At 47.5% G+C, this 22,526-nt stretch overlaps 1 protein-coding gene across 1 annotated transcript in view; it reads left to right on the top strand.

Annotated features, from left to right (window-relative positions):
* LOC119963211 overlaps positions 1-22,526 on the top strand; it is a 680,876-nt gene that overhangs the window by 226,817 nt on the left and 431,533 nt on the right. Inside the window, exon 7 of the mRNA XM_038791968.1 lies at positions 14,967-15,078. Coding sequence (XP_038647896.1) covers positions 14,967-15,078 — 112 coding nt within the window. The remainder of the gene's footprint in view (positions 1-14,966; positions 15,079-22,526) is intronic.

Genomic DNA, 22,526 nt, shown 5'->3' with positions numbered 1-22,526 from the left:
ACATTTTCCAGCTCCCCAATCACAGTCCACAGTCTCTCTTCCAGCTCTGCTTCTCACGTCTGTCCCAAGCCTTCTGCCCTCACGAACGCCTCAGCCGCCTTCGCTGTCTCGAAATAAAAGTCTTTGGCATCATACATCACCCTCCGCTTCGCTGGGTATACCATACCAAATCGCACTGCCTTTTTGTACAGTGCCGCCTTCACTCGCCCGCACGGCGCTCGTCTTTTTGCCAACTCCACTGTCAAGTCCTGGTAGATCCGAACTCCAGCATCATCCCACTACACCTCACGCTTCTGCTTCGCCCAGCTTAACACCTTCTCCTTCATGCAGTACTTATAGAAGCAGATAATTACTGCTCTTGGTGGATCACTTTGGCCTTTGGCCTTAGTGACTGATGAGCTCAGTCTAGCTCGCACTGGGAGGGGTTCTCACCCTCTCCCATCAACTCTGCCAACGGCCATCTGTCCCTTCGGGCAAGCCCACAATTCTCAGATTGTGCCGCCTCGAGCGGTTCTCCAAGTCCTCGAGCTTTCCTCGGAGTCCTCTGTTGACCTCCACCACCCTCCGCAGCTCGTCCCCCATCGAGGTGAACTGGTCGCTGTGCTGCGACACGGCTTCCTCCACTTCCTTCATCTTCTCGCCCTGCTCTCTCACCTCGGCCAATGTCTTTGCGACAGCCTCCCTCACCTGGGCGAGTGCCTCCTCCACCAATGACTTCAATGCAACTGCCATCTCCTTCCTCAAAGCCTCCATGTGCCTCGCAAACTGCTTTTTCAGCTCCACCGCCATCACCTCGGACATCTTCTCCACCGTATGCAGTCCGGCATCCGCTATCTTGTCAGCGCTTTTGCTGGTCCTCTCATTCAACGGCGAGCCCGCGTTTCCTCCCTTCTTCGACGCTGCTTTTCGCATCCTTTAATGACTTATTATTTTTCCTTTTTTTTCACACTTCTTTCCTTCTTCAATCTTTTCTTTTTATAGAAAAACAAAACATTCTTCCTTCAAAAAAAGAAAAAAAAACTTTCACCAAGTTTCTTTGAAACTTCTTTTTCTTCTTTTTTGTATTCCTCCAGAATATCCCTAGGACCGGACATCAGTCTTCTTCCAACATTCTAGGCGGGAGCCACCCGATGTGGGACATCTCACCTACATCGCGCCCTGGCTTCGGGCCTGCGGCCTCGACCTCTATTTGGCTCCCCCCTTGCTGCTCCGACCTCCGCGCGCGCTGGGCCCGATGCCTCAGCGCCAGCCACCCGACACCCGCGTGGGGTTCCTCGCCGGTTTTGAAACAGTGCAGGTTTCCACCACTTTAATGGGATTACTCTTTCCTTCATCTCATAGCCCTTTGAAGCTTGGCACTCTGTCAGAGTTTTAAAAATTTTTAAATTGAAATCAGTGCATACGTAACAGCCGACAAAGAATCACAAAAACCGATCCCCTAATTTGACACTTTCTCCCTTTTTATCTGCTGAACCTCCCCCTCCCCATTTCCCTCACCCCCTTCTCTCAATATCCGCTGGCAACAAATAGATCCATAAACAGACAAGAATAACCCCCATCTCATCCAGATCTCTCTATCCGAGCCCCAAAGGGAAAACTTAATCTTTTCCAGTTTAAGGAATTCCACAACATCCCCCAAATGCCAACACCATTGTGATTCCTCCGACTTCCATTCCATTAAAATTCACCTCCGGGACATCAACATGGCGAAGGCCACCCATCAGCTCCCTTCCCCTCCATCAGTCCTGGCACTTCCGACACCCCAAAATACATCTCAAAAGGACCTGGGTGACATCTCCACCCACAGTAGTGTTTCAAATGCACCATCCCGAGAACCCCAATAACCATGGATGTGATCAGAACATGTGGACATGGTTAGCTGGTCCCTGTCTACACCTCTCACACCTATCCTCTACCTCTGTGAAGAAATTCACTTATTTACGTCCCTGTCACATGGGCCCTATATACCACCTTGAATTGTATCAACCTCATCCCAGCATACGAAGATGTAGCATTGACCCGGCGCATAGTTAAAGTCCACACCACCCATCCCAACTCCATATCCAACTCCTCCTCCCACTTCTGCTTTATCTCCTCAAATGCTGATTTTCCTCAGCCTACCAGCTACCCATAGATGTCTGCAATTCTCCCATTCCCCAACTCATCTGACAAGAGCAACCTATCAGGTAAGTTGTGATCTGGCATTGAGGGAACAAGATCAATTCCTTTCGCACAAAATCTCGACAAATCTCGTACACTGAAGATATCTACCCCCCCCCCCCCCCCCCCCCCCCCCCCCCCCCCCCCCGCCACAGCAATTTGTGTTTCTGCCGCAACGCTTCAAAGTTCCCAAATCTCCCTTCTAAAAGCAAGTCCATCACCTGTCTCATCTCCATCCTATGCCACCGCTTAAATGTTGCATCCAACCCTGCCTTACTTCCACAAATAAGGGCCAGAACCAACATGCCCTCAAACCAAAATGTCACCTCTACTGGCTCCAAATATTTAAGGAAGACGCCACCACCGTACTTCCCCGTGGCAAATGGGAGCGGAGCTGTAGCTAAAGCCCTCAAGCTCGCCCCCTTACATGATGCCTCCTGCATCTGTACTCACTACACTTTTTCCTCTCTCCACCACTGTCGAACTTCCTCTATATTCGCCACCCAATAATGCAAAAGGTTAGGTCGCGCCAGCTGACCCCCATGGCGCCTCCAGAAATCAGAAATTATTCTATCCAACTTACAGAAGAAGGCCTGAGCCAAGAATATTGGGAGGGACTGAAATATGAACAAAAACCTAGGCAGGACGTTTTTCTTGACCATCTGCACCCGCCCAGCTAATGAAAGTGAAGGGCATTCCTCCTTTTTAATCCTCTTTTAACCCCTCCACCAGGCCCACCAGATTCCATTTATACATCGTGGCTCATGAGCTACCTGAATACCCTGAGTACTTGAATCTATTTCTGATCAGCCTGAATGGAAGGGTACTCAAATCTGCCCCTCTCCCCAGAACATTTACTGTAAACACTTCACTTTTTGTCATATTTAATTTATTGCCCGTTAAAGTGCCAAATTCCTCCAATATGCTCATAATCTTATCCATACACACAGTGGATTAGATATACACAATATTAAGTCATCCGCATATCCTAAAGCTCTGTGCTCTTTACCTCCTCTAACAATATCTGATCACTCCCGGGAAGCCCGGAGTGCAAGAGCCAGAGGCTCTATCGCTAATGTGAACAGAAGTGGGGACAACAGTCAGCTTGGTCCAGTACCCCTAAAAAGCTGGAAATACCCCGAGGTAACCAAATACGTCCTAACACTAGCTGTGGGGGCCGCAAACAACAACCTCACCCACGAGATAAATGTTGGCCCAAATCCAAACCTTTCCAACACCTCCAGCAAACAATTCCACTCCACCCTAGTGAAAGCCTTCTCCCTATCCATAGCCACCACAACCTCCAGCACCTGCCCTTAGATGGCGTCATAACAGCATTCAATAGCCAGCCCCCCCCCCCACCCCCCGGGTTCAGACCTGTACAACGTTTTACAGAATGACTCAAAAACTTTATTAATATCCGCTGTGTAGTATCCGTGTTACCTGGTAAGAGCCTCAGAACCGCCGATCTGCCTCTAGAATTGCATCTATCTGACCTTTCCACCTTGTCCCTATGCACTTTATATGTGATCACGTCTCCCCTTCAACGCCTTCCTGAACCTGGAGGGCAAGACCTGCCCATTCTCATTGAACGCTACGTACTCCTCGATGACCAAAGTCATCTTTCCGTAAAACATTTCGGGCACGATTCTCCGACCCCCCCCCCCGTCGGGTCATAGAATCCCGCCTCGCCGCTCCTGGAGCCGGTTTTCGGGCGGGGGCGGGGTGTACGGCGCCGGTCGGGGACCATTGGCAGCGCCCTTCGGCGCCGGTTGACGCGGTCCCAACCCCTCCGGCGCCGGCCTAGCCGAAAGTGTGGAGGATTCCGCAACTTCTGGTTGGTCCGGCGCCGCTGTGGTTCGCGCCATTCTTGGCACCGGTGTCGAGCCATCCCGCCAATTACGGGAGAATCTCGGCCCCTATCTGCCATTAGTGCCAAGACCATCCTCCATGAGAGTCCCTGACACTGACCTAATCTCAACCTAGTGTCCATCAAAGGCGGAATGTGGCAAGAGACCACAATCACTCATATCCCACCCCAACTATCGAATTATCTATCATAAAAAATCTATGCGGAAGAACACCCGACTTAAGTGGGGAAAGTACGAAAACTCCCTCTCTCCTGGATTCCAAAATCTTCTTGGATTCTCCTCCCCCCCCAAATTTTGACCATAACTACCCCCAGCTCTCTCTCCATTCCTGACTTGACTAATGTTAAATGTTCAGTTAAAATCGCCATCAATGTTCAATTTGTGTGAGTCCAGATCTGGGATGTCAGCTACCATCCGCTTAATAGTATTATTAGTATTCTACAACTTGGCCTCATGAGCACTCATATTTTCCGTCAGCAAGCTGAGTCTCTGATCAATTACTTGGATAATGTTTGCAGTCATTATTTCAGCGCCACAGTGAACGCCGGGTGGAGAGGCGGCGCAAGGATCAAGTTGCCGTATTGAAAAGGCAGCTGCACCCCTGCCGTGCCCGACTGCGCCCTTTTATCGTCGTATTTGTTCACATTTTTCAGGGTTTTCTCTCCCATACTTATCCACATGTCGTCCAGGGATATACTATCACTTTCAGGTTAAACGGGCATATGCCAGGCAAACAGGATAAAAGACTGATTATGTAGCGAATTATGTCAGATCCCTGGGAAAAGCTGATATTCCCACACCCACATCATGTGGTCCCTCCAAGCTTCACTGTTTATCCTGCTTCACATATTTTATCCTTGACCAGCCTGATTTCAGCTTCAGGAAACCTGGCAGCTCAAGGGAGGCAAAGGAAACTTTGGGAAAAGCTAAGTATCCAGACAGCATTTTTTCTCGGCTAGGAGCAGCAGGAGTGCTTCCGACAATCTTATTTCCTTCCCTGAGATAGGAGCTGCCTCCCCACCTCGAGCCTTCCCACAGATCAGGCCACATGGACCTCATCAGTCCTGACCCCGCCACTTACTTTCTCCCAGGATTGAATCTCCCCACTTCCAGGATTGGGGATTGGACCACCCCCACTCTGGATCAAATCCACCTCATTCTCACACTAACAGCTGCACGCTTCTTGCCTTCTGCTATGGCTTTCTCCGCAGCGTTCCCTGGCTGACTGGAAACCAAGCTGGTCATTCAGACCGGCTTCTGGGTAGTGATGTTTAAAATAGAGTAGCAAGCTGTGGAGTAATCGGGGAGAACTTGACAGAAACTCGGCTGCTGCCTCGTTAACCTGCCCCGTCAACACGGGACTAAAATCTTTCCTCTTTCAATCTTTCTAAATCCTTTGAAATCTTAGAGTTTAATTTAGTCCTAGTCTAAAATAAAAGCAAAATACTGTTCTGGAAATCTTAAAAAGAAAGCGAATGCCACAAATACTCAGAAGGCCGGGCAGCACCTGTGAAGAGAGAAATAGAATCAACTTTTCATGTTGATGGGGTGGGATTCTCTCAGCCCACGCCAGGCTGGAGATTCGCCGGGCCCGGCGCGAATCGCGTGACGCCGTCCCGACGCCGGTCCCCCGATTCTCCAGAGAGCTGAGAATTGGCGCCAGTCGGGGGCCGCTCTACGCAGCCCCACCAGAGATTCTCTGCCAGGGATGGGCCGAGCGGCCGCACAAAAAATCCGAGTCCCGCCGGCGCCGTCCACGTGTGGTCTTACCTGGCGGGACCTCAGAGTGCATACATCTGGGGGCGGCCTGGTGGGGGTTCCGACCCCGGGGGGCCTCCGCTGTGGCCTGGCCCGCGATTGGGACCTACCAATCGGTGGGCCAGCCTTTCGGGCTGGGGGCCTCTTTTGCTCCGCGCCGGTCCCTGTTGCCCTACGCCATGTTGCGTTGGGGCCAGCGTGGACAAGGGAGCCACTGCGCATGTGCGCATTGGTGCCGATCGCACTGCGCATGTGCAGATCCGCGGCGCCCATTTGACGCCGGCATCAGCAGCTGGAGCGGCGTAGGTCGCTCCAGTGTCGTGCTGGCCCCCTGTAGGGGTCAGAATTGCTGCTCCTGAGGGCATGTTTACGATGTCAACACTTAGCCTCAGGATCAGAGAATCCCGCCCATGATCTTTTGTCAGCACTGGACTGGTTAGAGATCATAGAATCATATAATTTACAGTGCAGAAGGAGGCCATTCGGCCCATCGAAACTGCACAGACTCTTGGAAAAAGCATCCTACCCAAGCCCACATCTCCACTCTATCCCCATAGCCAGTAACCCCACCCAACACTGAGGGCAATTTTGGACACAAAGGACAATCTAGCGTGGCCAATCCACCTAACCTGCACATTTTTGGACTGTGGGAGGAAGCTGGAGCACCCAGAGGAAACACACGCAGACACGGGGAGAACGTGCAGACTCCACACAGACTGACCCAAGCCGGGAATCGAACCTGGGACCCTGGAGCTGTGAAGCAATTGTGCTAACCACTAAGCTACCGTGTTGCCTGATGTAACGGGCTTTTAATACAGAGGTAGGGAATGGCGTGAGGAGATATGCGAAGGTATGTTATAGAATGGGCAACAGGAGTGATTAAATAACAAAAGAGGTGATGATGTAAAGTGAAAGGAGATGGTAATGGGACAAGTGAAGAAATAAAAGATGAGTTCAGAGGAATTTCCAATGGAAATAGTAAAAGCATCACCAACAATGCCAATATCAGATCCATTCGCGTATTGCTCTCTGTAATTGTTCTGTAATTGTTTCCCCAGCGTCCAAATGTATATGTACCCCCCCCCCCCCCCCAGTTCCCCACCACCCCAACAAACAGATGCCTATCTATGTGCTAGAAACAATATTGCCAATTGTACAGAGCTGCTGTTGTTGAGCTAGCACATAATACCCTACCAGTTATTTTATTCTAACTTTTTTTATACATAACGGTAAATATACTTTGTTCAAAAACCCAGAGAATGAAACTGGGACAGTAAGTATGAGGAACAAGGAAATGGCAGAGGAGTTAAATAGATATTTTGAATCCGTCTTTATTGTAGAGGATACTGCAAGCATCCCAGAAATAGTAAAAAAAATAAGGGTGAAGAATTAAATACAGTCACCATCACCAGAGAATTTGTTTTGGGCAAACTAATGGGGGTTAAAGGCTGCCGAGTTCCATGGGCCTGATGGTTTGCACCCCAGGATCTTAAAGAAGGTAAATGCAGAGATCATGGGATGCATTGGTAGTCATTTTCCAAACATCCTTGGATTCTGGAACTGTATCAAAGGATTGAAAAATTGCCAATGTGTACCCTTGTTCAAAAAGGGAAAGAGGCAAAATACAGGAGACTATCAGCCTGTTTTTCTAACTTCAGTTGTTGGAAGAATATGAGAATCGATTATTAAGGAGAGGGTAGCAATGCATTTGGAAAGTTGTAATCTGATCAAGCAGAGTCAGCATGGTTTCATGAAGGGGAAGTCATGCCTGACAAATTTACTAGAGTTCTTTGAGAAATTATCAGCCAGGTTAGATAGAGGAGAACCATTGTTTATTTGGATTTTCAAAGGTATTTGATAAGGTGCCACACAAAAGGCTACTATGCAAGAAAGGGGCTCATGGTATTGGAGGTAATATTCTGGCATGAACAGAAGATCGGCTATCTAACAGAAAGCAGCGAGTAGCGAGATGGGGGGTCTTTCTCAGGTTGGAGGGCAGGGACCTGCAACAGAGATTAGGGCTGGGACCTCAACTCTTAGAACATAGAACATAGAACGATACAGCGCAGTACAGGCCCTTCGGCCCTCGATGTTGCACCGACATGGAAAAAAACTAAAGGCCATCTAACCTACACTATGCCCTTATCATCCATATGCTTATCCAATAAACTTTTAAATGCCCTCAATGTTGGCGAGTTCACTACTGTTGCAGGTAGGGCATTCCACGGCCTCACCACTCTTTGCGTAAAAAACCCACCTCTGACCTCTGTCCTATATCTATTACCCCTCAATTTAAGGCTATGTCCCCTCGTGCTAGCCACTTCCATCCGCGGGAAAAGGCTCTCGCTGTCCACCCTATCTAACCCTCTGATCATTTTGTATGCCTCTATTAAGTCACCTCTTAACCTTCTTCTCTCTAACGAAAACAACCTCAAGTCTATCAGCCTTTCCTCATAAGATTTTCCCTCCATACCAGGCAACATCCTGGTAAATCTCCTCTGCACCCGTTCCAAAGCTTCCACGTCCTTCCTATAATGAGGCGACCAGAACTGTACGCAATACTCCAAATGCGGCCGTACTAGAGTTTTGTACAACTGCAACATGACCTCATGGCTCCGGAACTCAATCCCTCTACCAATAAAGGCCAACACACCATAGGCCTTCTTCACAACCCTATCAACCTGGATGGCAACTTTCAGGGATCTATGTACATGGACACCGAGATCCCTCTGCTCATCCACACTACCAAGAATTTTACCATTCGCCAAATATTCCGCTTTCCTGTTATTCTTTCCAAAGTGAATCACCTCACACTTCTCCACATTAAACTCCATTTGCCACCTCTCAGCCCAGCTCTGCAGCTTATCTATGTCCCTCTGTAACCTGCAACATCCTTCCGCACTGTCTACAACTCCACCGACTTTAGTGTCGTCTGCAAATTTACTCACCCATCCTTCTGCGCCCTCCTCCAGGTCATTTATAAAAATGACAAACAGCAATGGCCCCAGAACAGATCCTTGTGGTACGCCACTTGTAACTGAACTCCATTCTGAACATTTCCCATCAACTACCACTCTCTGTCTTCTTTCAACTAGCCAATTTCTGATCCACATCTCTAAATCACCCTCAATCCCCAGCCTCCGTATTTTCTGCAATAGCCGACCGTGGGGAACCTTATCAAACGCTTTACTGAAATCCATATACACCACATCAACTGCTGTACCCTCGTCTACCTGTTCAGTCACCTTCTCAAAGAACTCGATAAGGTTTGTGAGGCATGACCTACCCTTCACAAAACCATGCTGACTATCCCTAATCATATTATTCCTATCTAGATGATTATAAATCGTATCTTTTATAATCCTCTCCAAGACTTTACCCACCACAGACGTTAGGCTCACCGGCCTATAGTTACTGGGGTTATCTCTACTCCCCTTCTTGAACAAAGGGACCACATTTGCTATCCTTCCTCCAGTCCTCTGGCACTATTCCTGTAGCCAATGATGACCTAAAAATCAAAGCCAAAGGCTCAGCAATCTCTTCCCTGGCTTCCCAGAGAATCCTAGGATAAATCCCATCAGGCCCTGGGGACTTATCTATTTTCACCTTGTCCAGAATTGCCAACACTTCTTCCCTACGCACCTCAATGCCATCTATTCCAATAGCCTGGGTCTCAGCATTCTCCTCCACAATATTATCTTTTTCCTGAGTGAATACTGACGAAAAGTATTCATTTAGTATCTCGCTTATCTCCTCAGCCTCCACACACAACTTCCCACCACTGTCCTTGACTGGCCTTACTCTTACCCTAGTCATTCTTTTATTCCTGACATACCTATAGAAAGCTTTTGGGTTTTCCTTGATCCTACCTGCCAAAGACTTCTCATGTTCCCTCCTTGCTCATCTTAGCTCTCTCTTTAGATCCTTCCTCGCTTCCTTGTAACTATCAAGCGCCCCAACTGAAACTTCACGCCTCATCTTCACATAGGCCTCCTTCTTCCTCTTAAGAGATTCCACTTCTTTGGTAAACCACGGTTCCCTCGCTCGACCCCTTCCTCCCTGCCTGACTATCAATGTTTTGGAAGAAGGAATGGAATGTACTGTGGCCAAATTTGCAGATGATACAAGTTGGGAGGGAAAGCATGTTGTAAGGATGTTACAAATAGTTTACAGAGAGAAATTGACAGGTTAAATGACTGGGCAGAAAATTGGCAAATGGAATTCAATGCGGAAAAATGTGAGATTGTTCATTTTGGATAAGTGGATCCAAGTGGATAAGTGGAGAGAGACTGCAGAAAGCTGTAGCACAAATGGACTTGGGGTGGGGGGGGGGGGGGGGGTCCTTGTTCATGTAACCCAGAAAGCTAGAATACAGGTGCAGAATCTCACTGGGAAGGCAAATGGAATGTTGGCTTTTATTTTAAGGGGGCTAGAGTATAAAATTAAAGAAGTGTTATTACAACTGTACAAGGTACTAGCGAGGCCACATTTAAAGTACAGTGTACAATTTTTGTCCCCTTATTTAAGGAAATATATTATCACTGGAGGCAGAACAGAGGTTTACAAGGATCCCACAAATGGAGGGGCTGCCACATGAGGAGTTAAGAAGAATGAGAGGTGATTTGATTAAAACATATAAGGGGCGCGATTCTCCCAAACCGGGAGAAATTGTAAGGCTGGCGGCAAAAACGGGCGGGTTTGACGCCAGCCTCCGCCCCCCCCGACCAGGAACCGATTCTGGTCCCCGGTCGGGGCTAGCATGCCGCGGCCGTGAACTCCGGCATCGCGGGCTTAACGAATTTCGTTAAGCCCGCTTGCCAGAGTTTGCGACGGCTGACGCGTCACATGACGTCAGCCGCGCATGCGCGGATTGGAAGACTCCAACCCGCGCATGCGCGGATGACGTCATCGCGCATTTGCGCGAAACCCGTGCATGCGCGGGCCGGGATGCCCCTCAGCCGCCCCGCGAATGGATACAGCGGGGCGGCGGAAGGACAAAGAGTGCGCGGGGTAAGTACCCGCTGCCCGCGATCGGTGCCCACCGATCGTGGGCCCATGGCACCCTTGGCACGGCGGTGCCATGGTTGCCAAGATCCCAACTTTACGGCGGTTTTAAGAACGGTCAGACCAGGTGTGTTTGACGTTCCTAAAAACGGTCGTAAAGGGCTTGGACTTCGGCCCATCGGCCAGCTGAGAATCGCTGCTCGCCGTAAAAAAAACGGCGGCAGCGATTCGTGTCGGGAGGCGGGCGTGGGGGGGGGGGGGAGAATAGCACCGTCGTGAGTGCGGAGAATCGCGCCCAAGATTCTTAGGGAGTTAGACAGGGTAAATGTTGGGAGGATATTTCCACTCATAGATGTAGGACCAGAGGCCATAGTCACAGAACAATATGCTGCTCATTTAAGATAGATTTGAAGAAGAATTTCTTCTCCCAAAGCAATGGCAGCCTAGTCGTTGAACATTTTAAAAGTTGAGATTGACAGGTTTTTAATCAGTTGTGGCATTAAGGGTTACGGAGAGAAGGCAGAAAAGTGGACTGAGTGAGTGTGAGATCAGCCATGATCTTATTAAATGGCAAAGCAGGCTCGAAGGGCTGAATGGCCTACTCTGTTCCTATTTCTTATGGTCTTTTCCTCCCCAGCTTCCACATTGAATAACTTATCCTCCAGCATTTTTGCCACCTCTGGGATAATGCTAGCACCATACACTATATTCTGTCTCCTCCCTTTCAGCATGCTGATGGGACTGTTGCCTTTGCATCATCTTGGTCCACTCATTGATCATCTCAGTAGCCCCTCTCCTTCCCATGGCATTTTCTAAACCAGCCAAGGAGATGCAACACGCGCCCTTTAATGTCCTCCTTTCCCATTATATAGCACCTCATACACTCTTTCCACGTGAATCAGTGATATTCTTGTATTTGCCCTGGGTCAGGGTACTTACCTCATCCTGTCAACTTCTGGACTTCACCCAGGCAGTTTTGAAGGTGAGTGGGGAGCCTCTTTGGAGATGTTTGGTAAGTAGTTGTCATATGCAAGGAGTTCATCAACTGCTATTTTAGCCACCCATTCTGTCTTTTAACAGCCAGCAGATTTATTTTCCAAACTGTCAACAGCTTGCCAGGGTCAAGCAGCGGGTGTGCTTCTTCAGTGAAACTGAAGAGTTCCAGCTACTCTTAGGTGAGAGGCTGATGTCAGGGTGGCACGGTAACGCAGTGGTTAGCACTGTTGCTTCACAGCTCCAGGGGGCCGGGTTCGATTCTCGGCTTGGGTCACTGCTTGTGCGGAGTCTGCACATCCTCCCCGTGTGTGCGTGGGTTTCCTCTGGGTACTCTGGTTTCCTCCCACAGTCCTAAGATGTGCGGGTTAGGTCGATTGGTCATGCTAAATTACCCCTTAGTGTCCAAAAGTTAGGTTGGGTTGTGGGGATGGTGTGGAGGTGTGGGCTTAGATAGGGCACTTTTCCAGGGGCTGTTGTAGACTCGATGGGCAGAATGGCCTCCTTCTGCACTGTAAATTCAATGACTTCTATGACTTCTACTGAGAGCTTTCACTGCTCACAGGTGATTGCCAATTTCAAAGTCAGTTCATCTGTCTTATATTTCATACACCTTGAGCTGTACTTCCCTGCTGGTAACCTCCGTACAGGATGGAAGCATCTTGTGAACCCCACCTTGAACAAGGGGATGAGCAGCAGAAGCAAGACCAGCAGCAGCACCCAGCTGCCTTCTTTACAGCTACATGCCACTTTACAGGGTAGAGGGGATGGACATAGGGATTCAGCTCTTGGGAGGCAACATAGGGTTTAAAGGCAGAGGATTAGTTTTATGACATGTGTCTTTTGACCAGTGCCTTAGGAAGCTTGGGCTTTCATGGCTGTCTTTGTTGACACCTGCAGCTTTCTGGACTAAGCCATCTTTCCCGGTAGACCAGATAAGTTTTCATTGCCATTGTCAAGGTGGTCACACCTACTACACCAACCCCACTTCTCCCACACTGACCCTAGTCTCGTTCTCTCTTTGAGGTTGAGTGATCTTATCTTGCAAGATGAGATATCGGAGCATTAAATAAATTACTTGTGTGGAGTGAAGGGAAGGACACCACTATGAGATATGGAGATATGGTACAAAAAGGAAATAGAATGAGGGTGAGTGCTGATAGTCCAGATAAGGATGTGAGGAGGTGCCTAGAGAGGGAAGAATGAGTGGAACCAAAAGTGGATTATACTGAGGAGTGAGGTTCAGGAGAGTTCTGGGCATGTCAGAATGAGGAATCAACACCTGGTAATGTTTTGTCATTTACATTAACGGACCCTGCTATGGTCCTTCGCCTCTTTGGTGCACTGTCTCCAGGTTGTAGAGACCATACTCCTGTTGCTCACCTCCTTGGCTTCTTCCTTGTAAGCCTGCTTGGTTTGAGAGGTCGGCCTCTTTCTCTCATCCTTTGGGAAAGACAACCTCAGTGCTGTCCGTCAGATCCCACAGCAGAGCCTCCAGGTAAGAGTGAGCTACCTGAGGGTGGGGAAACCCTTCCCAGGCCTCTGCTCTAATTTTAGGGTTGCCGCAGCTTCAGGGGATCCATGGTCAGTTATACCTTTCTGACCAATGCCAGGTTCCTTTAATTAGACATCTTCCCTGTGACAAATTCGGCACATCATTTCTTCCTTTCTAATTGGTTGGGAAACCTGGAAGCAGGAGGCTAATATGGCGGCTAAATTATAGAGTCTGGGCAAAGTCACTCGAGCAGAAATTGGGCTCCTGGTCCACTACAAATATTGCCATTTTGCTAGGGGCTAAGATATGAACATTTTGCCTATTAGCTCTGTTTCTCTCTCAACAGAAGTTGCTGGACCTGCTGAGTAGGTTCAACATTTACTGTTTTTACTTCTCTTCATAGCTGCCGCTTCTCCAATGGGAATAGTCCTGGCAGCACAAATACTTATGACTATAGTTTCCCATTCCTGTCAGCCTTCTGGTACATTTGTGAAATGCTTTGTCTCCTTTCTATACAAAGATGGTTATATCACACATGAAATTCTACCATTGTGGCCTGAACATTGATTTGTACAAATTAATGATTAGTTCATTGCAGAAGTAACTCTTATGAAACCTAAAAGGCACGATTCTCCCAAAAGGGAACAAAGTCCCCTAGTGAGCGCGTTTAGCTGCATGTTTCCTGGCGCTGACGACTCACGTTGAATAAAGGGCCTCAACGGGGAACACGTGGGTGAAGTCGCTCATAGCCATGTTTTGTGCAGTGGGGAACTCCGCTTGCCGGACCACCCCAGTGTAACGAGATCAGGATGGCATTTTTAAATAGTGTCCCGATACCCAACATCCCCACCAGCCCGAACACACTATGGGAAGTCCCCCCCCAGCCCCCAGGAACATTAGAGTCCGACGACCTGACTCGCTCCATTGTGGGCGGGATTTACTTCACAAAGTCTTGCGAGATTGCGTTGGATCTCCCAAGGCGCTGCGAACGGGGTAGATCCTGGGAGCAGGTTCTGCCAGCCTTCATTGGCCAGGCTGTGCCACGGCGAGCTGCTTTTCCGGCGCAGCATGGCCATTGGCTCACGCCTAAAACGTTAGACTTTTTCATACTGGTTTTGTCTGTCAAACCTCTTTCTGTCCATGATGCTACATTCCCTCTTGAAGTACCTATTTGTATAACAAGCCTTTTCAAAACATCTTATTCAACACCTTAGAAAATCCATAAACCCTTTATCAATCCAGTTAGTCACTTCTTTAAAATACTCTCAGCAAGTTTGTTAAACATGAGATTTATGAGCCTGGGAAAGTGATTTGTGCAATGAGGGCCCAACATGACATTTCAAGAATAATGGTGTGAAAATCAATGCGATTAATTGAATTGTAAATTCAACTTTAAAGCAAATTGACACATTAAACCTATGGCCAAATATTTGTTTTTGGAAATGATTAATTGAAATTGGAGAATATTAATTTAGCAACCATTGTTTAAAACATATATTGATTGAAGAACCAACACTTCCGTTAACGCAGTACTTATTTGTCCATGAGGAGGATTTCATTAAACGTTGGATAAAATATAAAATCTTATACAATTAAAATTTTAATCTGTGACCTACTGAAGAACGCGACACGTTTTAGTCCATGTATCTGCATTTTCAATAATTACCGTTCTTGCCATTTTGAAGGGCAAAGACAACGATCGTATAAATTCTCTTGGAGACGTTACGAGCTTCCAGATGTCTGATCGCATTGGGGCTGATGAAAATATAGTCTGTCCTTCAATTACGACATTGAAACGCAAGTACACATTTGAAACATTTTTTCTTTCAAATCGATTTGGGAAAAGTATAATTTGTTTAAGTTGAAGAACTTTGTCCAATGGGGGAAGGTATGAGGCAGCCCATAATTAGTTCTGTTGAAGCAGCAAAGTTAATAGTTCAAAATATTAGTCCCTTTTTTGTGAGAGCCATTAAAAATCCAGCATGTGTTTGTAGAATCAAACCGAAAGTAACTTTATTTTTACAACAATATGTACACAGCACCAGCAGTTTACGACTGGTTCCGTCTCTAGCCAGTATCACACTGGCCAGCTCACCCCCCATTGGAGGAGCTCATATTCCTCAAGGAACATGAGGTAACCAATTGTTCCCAGCCAATAGGATCCTGGCATATTATAACACCTACCTGAAAATGTAACTTCAAAACAGTAACATTCAAGGTAACCGGTAATTATAATAATTATTATCACAGGTTCCTTTACCAAAACGTACAATGACCCCCCCCCCCCCCCCCCCACCCCCCATCATTTCTGTCCATGTCAGCCTATCTTTCCTCCCAATCAGGGGGAAAACTCTCCTTTGGTTGGAGTCATACTTGGCACAAAGGAAAATGGTTGTGGTGGTTGGAGGTCAATCATCTCAGCTCCAGGACATCACTGCAGGAGTTCCACAGCATAGCGTCCTAGGCCCAACCACCTTCAACTGCTTCATCAATGACATCCCTTCCATCGTAAGGTCAGATGTGGGGATGTTTGCAGATGACTACACAGTGTTCAGATACATTGACGACTCCTCAGATCATAAAGCAGTCCATGTCCAAATGGAGCAAGACCTCGACAATATTCACGCTTGGGCTGACTAGTGGCAAGTTACATTCGCGCCACGCAACAAGTGCCACACAATGACTATCTCCGACAAGAGAGGATCTAACTATCGCAACTTGTTATTCATGGCATTACCATCGCTGAATCCCCCACAATCAATATCCTGGGGGTTACCATTGAGCAGAAATTGAACTGGACTATTCGTATTAATACTGTGCCTACCAGGGCAGGTCAAAGGCTGTCAAAGCCTGTCCACCATCTACAAGAACAAGTCGGGAGTGTAATGGAATACTCTCCACTTGCCTGGATGAGTGCAGCTCCAACAACCCTCAAGAAGCTCGACACCATCCAGGACAAAGCAGCTCGCTTGATTGCTCCCCCTTCCCCAAACATTCAATCCCTCCACCACCGGTGAACAGTGGCAGCCATGTGTGCCATCTCCAAGATGCACTGCAGTAACTCACCAAGGTTCCTTAGACTGCACCTTTCAAAACACGACTACTACCATCTAGAAGGACAAGAGCAGCAGATACCTGGGAACCCCACCACCTGGAGGTTCCCCTCCAAGTCACTCACCACCTTGACTTGGAAATATATTGTCGTTCCTTCACTGTCACTGGGACAAAATCCTGGAACTCCTTAACAGCACAGTGGATGTACTTACACCAGAAGGACTGCAATGGTTCAAGAAAGCAACTCATCGCCACCTTCTGAAGGGCAACTAGGGATGGGCAATGAATACTGGCCTAACCAGGGATGCCCACATCCCATTAATGAATAAATAAGCTTTTTATGGGTATGATTTTATGGCCACAGGGTAGGGGGAAGCTGGAAATTCCCACCTGAGGTCAATAGACCTGACACTGGTCCATCTAATATCCATCCCTCCCGCGACGATTCTCAGGGCAGGCAGGACCGGAGGATTTAGGCCATTGTTTTTGAGAGATCAATTCCTTCCATTATATCACATTTTAATGCTCCATTTTAATCCCCTGAAAACAAAGATATGTGCGGGTTAGGTGGATTGGCCATGCTAAATTGCCCGTAGTGTAAGGTTAATGGGGGGTTTGTTGGGTTACGGGTATACGGGTTATGTGGGTTTGAGTGGGGTGATCATTGCTCGGCACAGCGTCGAGGGCCGAAGGGCCTGTTCTGTGCTGTACTGTTCTATGTTCTATGTTCTATGTATTCCAGTGATAATGATGATAAAATGGGACATTTTTGAAGTAGTTTACCTTCTTAGATTTTCATTTTAATAGAATTGTGAAAAGATGATTAAAATAAGTACCATTTATAATGAAATAAAGTAAATAACACACTACACTTTACTGACTTGGCCTTGGCCTATATGTTGTGCGTGTCCATTTTCTGGACTTAACAACTTGCAGGAATGTGTGCTTGGAGAATGTAATTTTTCCCCAGAGAGTATGGTTTAAATTTTCAGATTTTTTATATTTTCCACTTGCTGCACGGGTGGATAATTTCTCCATCTTCTCTGGTGGGGGATGTCCCTCTGTACCTGCTTTCTGGTTCAGAGGTCTATTGATTTGTCAATCTCGGTGCAACAATTACCATGGTCCCATTGTCATGTAGCGAGGCTGAAGTGGAGGATAGGATTCTAAAGCTTGCCCCTAAAAGCAGCATTTAGCTCATCAAGGAGTTGCAAGAGCAAAAAATCATTCCTATTTGTTTTGTGTAATTTGGGTACAGAAATAATTCCATTTTACAAAACACTTTTTCTCCACACTTTAAATGTGGAATGATAAGCGGCACTGAATGCATCATTTATCTCTCCAGAAACTCTCTCGTTACATTAATACCGTTGCCATTTACTGCCCAAGGCAATACCAAATCATTTCAAAAAGGCCTGACAGTAATTAATCTATAACTTATGGACTTCAATTTAAACCAAATGGATTTACAGGATCAGTCTCTTATTGCTTCTTATTTTCAGACTGTAAGTTAACCCTGGAAATATAGTGCTGAGTTCCTTTTCAATGGAGAGATTGGAGTGTTTAACTGATATTTAATGGAAGTCTGGGGCGAAATTCTCCGACCCTGCGTGGGGTCGGAGAATCGCCCGGGGCCGCCAAAAATCCCGTCCCCGCCGTGGCAGAAATTCTCTGTCACCCGGGAATTGGCGGGGGCGGGAATCACCCTACGCCGATCGGCGAGCCCCCTGCGACGATTCTCTGCCCGCGATGGGCCGAAGTCCCGCCGCTGGGCGGCCTCTCCCGCTGCCGAGGTTCGAACCACCTCTGGTGGCGGCGGGATCGGCGGCACGAGCGGGCCACCGCGGTCCTGGGGGGGGGGCGCGGGGCGATCGGACCCCGGGGGGTGCCCCCACGGTGACCAGGCCCACGATCAGGGCCCACCGATCGGCGGGTGGGCCAGTGCCGTGGGGGCACTCTTTTTCTTCCGCTGCCGCCACTGCCTCCACCATGGCATAGACGGAAGAGAATCCCCTAGCGCGCATGCGCCGTTGGTGACGTCAACGACAGCTGTCGCTGACATCACCACCGGCGCATGCGCGAACCGGCGAAGGTCTTTCGGCCAGGCCGGGCGGCGGGCGTCAAAGGCCGCTGGTGCCAGTCGGCGTGGTGCCAACCGCTCCGGCGCGGGCCTAGCCACCAAAGGTGCGGAGCATTCCGCGCCTTTGGGGAGGCCCGACGCCGGAGTGTTTGGCGCCACTCCCCTATGCCGGGACCCCCCGCCCCGCTGGGTAGGGGAGAATCCCACCCCTGGTTTGCACAAAATCTCAGAGCAGAACAATTTTCTCCATTTAACCCTTCAGTACGATGCATCTTGTCCCTCTTTTCCCCTGCTGAGTCCTATGAAAGAGGAGAAAATTGGACAAGACTCCTGCTATTTGGCACTTTCTATTGGAAAGTGTCCTCATATGTGCCTTGGTGTGGACAGAATTAGGGCTGGCTGCCATGGTCATCATGCTGACTCTCATGGTCCTCACTTGCATGTCAAGACTGGTCCCCCAATGAAGATATAGGAGCAGCTCATCCTGCTCTTCCTCTTCAGCCCAACATGAGTCAACATTGAAGGGAATAAATATAAAGCGAAAACAAAAACATAACTGGTTCTTAAGATACTAACACAAATATTTGTTTGATAAAAATCTGTACTGAAGGGTTAAATGGGAAAATTGTTCTGCTCTGAGATTTTGTGCAAACGAGACTTCCATAAAATATCAGTTAAAAACTCCAATCTCTCCACTGAAAAGGAACATTGAGCTCAGCAGTTCTACAGAGCAGCAAGCAACTAGTGATTCGAAGGCTTAATCTGATTGGCTAGAGGTAAGAAGCTGAAAACATTCCTATTTTTGTATTATAGGGTGGGATTCTCCATTCCTCCAGCCACATGTTTCTCGGCGGTACACCGTTCCCAGACGGTGGTGGTATTCTCTCATCCCACTGCTTGTTGATGAGACTTCCCATTGGAGATACCCCACGCCATTGGGAAACCCTGGTAAAGTGAACTGCCAGCGGGAAAAGAGAATCTCAATGGCCAACAAATTCCAGCCATAACCTCTCTAGTATTGAGAAAGAGATCGAGGAATGTAAACGTATTAGCTGGGAACTTCAATTAATCTAATATAGTCTTGGGAAAAGGCAAAGTAAAGGGCAAGGAATATGTAGAATTCCAAAAATGTACACAGGAGAGCTTCTTCATTCAGTAGGTTTCTGGACTAACAAGAAATTAAGTAATGCTGGCTGAGATTTTCCGTTCTAGAGTAAGTGCTCCCACTATCGGATAATTGCAGCAGGTTGAAGCTGCCATTGGGAGTGCCGGCAAGGAGCGACTCACGAAAAGTAAATGGGCCAGCACGCTGGCCATGTGCATTGCATCTCAGTCCCGGATCCCCAGTCACCTGACTTTTCTGGGGTCAGGATTAGTGTCAAGAGGCTGATAAACTGGAGAAGTTTATAAGTGCTCCATGGAGCCCACGTCAGCCCATTTCTGCCAACAGGATGGCTGGGAAAAGACCGTCTCCCAGTTTTCTGAATACGGACATCAGCGGGATGCAGGACACCGTTGAGGTGAGGAGAGACACCCTCTTCCCCAGGGTGGGGAGCAGACAGCACCAATCGTCAATGAGCAAATCCTGGGAGGAGGTGGCAGATGCAGTGAGTGCTGCAAGCCTCACCTGGAGGGCCCGACATTCAATGCCCCGAAAAGATGAAGGTCGGCCTTTGAGCAGTTCGGGTGAGTAACCACCTGTGTGCACCTGACATCACTCCCGACCTTGACCCCTCACATGTGCCCCCAATCCTCTATATGTCAATAACACCCAGTGGCGTGCAGAGGGGGGGGCCGACGGTGCATTGGCCCCGGGCATCCATTGGATGGGGGCATCCAATCAGAGAAGGAAATCATTTTTTTTTTAAATTTAGATTACCCAATTATTTTTTTCAATTAAGGGGCAATTTAGCGTGGCCAATCCACCTACTCTGCACATTTCTTGGGTTGTGGGGGCGAAACCCACGCAGACACGGGGAGAATGTGCAAACTCCACACGGACAGTGGCCCAGAGCCGGGATCGAACCTGGGACCTCAGTTCCGTGAGGCGGTTGTGCTAACCACTAGGCCACCGTGCTGCCCCAGAGAAGGAAATAAGATAGTAATTTTAAAATTTCAGCGGTGATAAATTTTTGGAGGCTCACCGCACGGCAGAGGCTGTTGTTAGCCCTTTATTCCTTTAACATGGTGTACCCTTTCTGTCTAGAGAAAATGGTGCTTCTCCCCATCCCCCCACACGCATGCGCATGATGTACGTGGTGCAACCATCAAAAGCAACAAGCAGACGTGGCTGTTCATTCCTGCGTTTCCTCGAGTCATAACTTGTCTTTTCTTCAGCTTTTTGTGCATCTAGATTAGTTCTTTTACCTACTCAGGTCAGTGAATAGCTCTAGAACGGGTGCAACTACGTTTTTTTATAGGTCTTTTGGTGATATTTAATGAAATATTTACGTGGGATGTAATAAGAGTGAAGCTTGGATGATCAGAGGACTGCTATGGCATTTAATCTCGGAATAGGAGACATTATTCCTTAACATGCTAATATTCGAATACAGATGCCACTAATTTGCAAGTCTATGATATAAATTGCACAAAATTATCAGTGGAGAATCAGTGTGAAATAATTTGATACGAAGGAACAAAGAAATGAAATATGGTTTATCCATCTGCAACTGACCGATTGTTTACCATTTTTTTCCCATTTTCTCATGCATCTTACGGTTTTTGAGATAGAAAATGAAATGTTACGAGTATTTCGTGTACAACCGAGTGGAGCACAGAACAGGAAAAAAAAGAGGGCCAGAGTCGAAGAAAAGTCCCATCAAAGAGGGGCATTAGATGCATGGATAAAAAGAAGTAAAGAAGAAGTAGGAGAACCTGGAGAAGTAAAAGATGATGTGGGTGCAGAGAAGGATTTTTCTGATACGGATTCAGCTCGGTCAGAACATAATACTCTCTCTCCTCAGTCTCGTTGTCAGGATGATGATCCATGTGAAGAAAATAAAGAAGATTTTAGCATATTTTTGCAAAGAAGCGATTTTGGCTGTTTGAAGAAACCGTTGTTCGACTCCATCATTCAACTACGATAGATGCTGAACTTCAACAGCAAATGTCTGCTGAAAAGAAAAGATGGAAAGCTATAACTGAACGGATTGTCGAGGTTATATCCTTTGTGGCAAAACAGAATCTGGCCTATCGTCAACATCGAGGAGAAGGAATATCTGGGTTATCAGAGCCAGGGGAGGGCAGCACGGTGGCCTAGTGGTTAGCACAACCGCCTCACAGCGCTGAGGTCCCAGGTTCGTTCCCGGCTCTGGGTCACTGTCCGTGTGGAGTTTGCACATTCTCCCCGTGTCTGCGTGGGTTTCGCCCCCACAACCCAAAAATGTGCAGAGTAGATGGATTGGCCATGCTAAATTGCCCCTTAATTGGAAAAAATAATTGGGTAATCTAAAATTAGTAAAAAAAAAAAAAATCAGAACCAGGGGAGACAGTCAGTGAAAATATAGGAAACTTTCTAGCAACAATCAGACTTTTGGCCAAATATGATGACATCTTAGCAAAACACTTGCAGAGAGGGAGAGAGAAACCAAAAAGTGTCACCTACTTGTCCAACAGAATTCAAAACGAAATAATCAATCTTCTTGGTGAAACTGTCAAGAAAAATATAATTTCCGAAATTAAGGACGCAAAATATTTTAGCATAATGCTGGATTCAACTCCAGATATTGCCCATGAAGATCAGGTTTCTGAAATTCTGCGTTACGTTCATATTGATGAAAACAGAAAAGTAGAAATAAAGGAGACATTTCTGGGATTTTTTCAAGTCAACAAGAAAGATGCAGTCAGCCTGGTAAATAAAATTCAGGAAAAATTGGAAGAAGACAAAATTTCCATGAATGACTGTTGTGGTCAAGCATATGATAACGCAGCAGTTATGGCTGGAGTGAGAGGAGGTGTTCAGCAAAAAATTCTTGAAGTTAACCCAAAAGCTGTGTTTCTGAACTGCGAGAACCACAGCCTCAATTTGACCTGTGTCCATGCAAGTGAGGTGCAACCTGTTGTTACATTTTTTGGCATTCTAGAAAAACTCTTTACTTTTTTTTCTTCA

The sequence above is a fragment of the Scyliorhinus canicula genome, chromosome 3, assembly GCF_902713615.1.
Source record: "Scyliorhinus canicula chromosome 3, sScyCan1.1, whole genome shotgun sequence".
NCBI classification, from domain to species: Eukaryota; Metazoa; Chordata; class Chondrichthyes; order Carcharhiniformes; family Scyliorhinidae; genus Scyliorhinus; species Scyliorhinus canicula.
The sequence above is the reverse complement of the archived record's forward strand: the minus strand, read 5'-3'. Positions and strand labels throughout refer to the sequence as shown.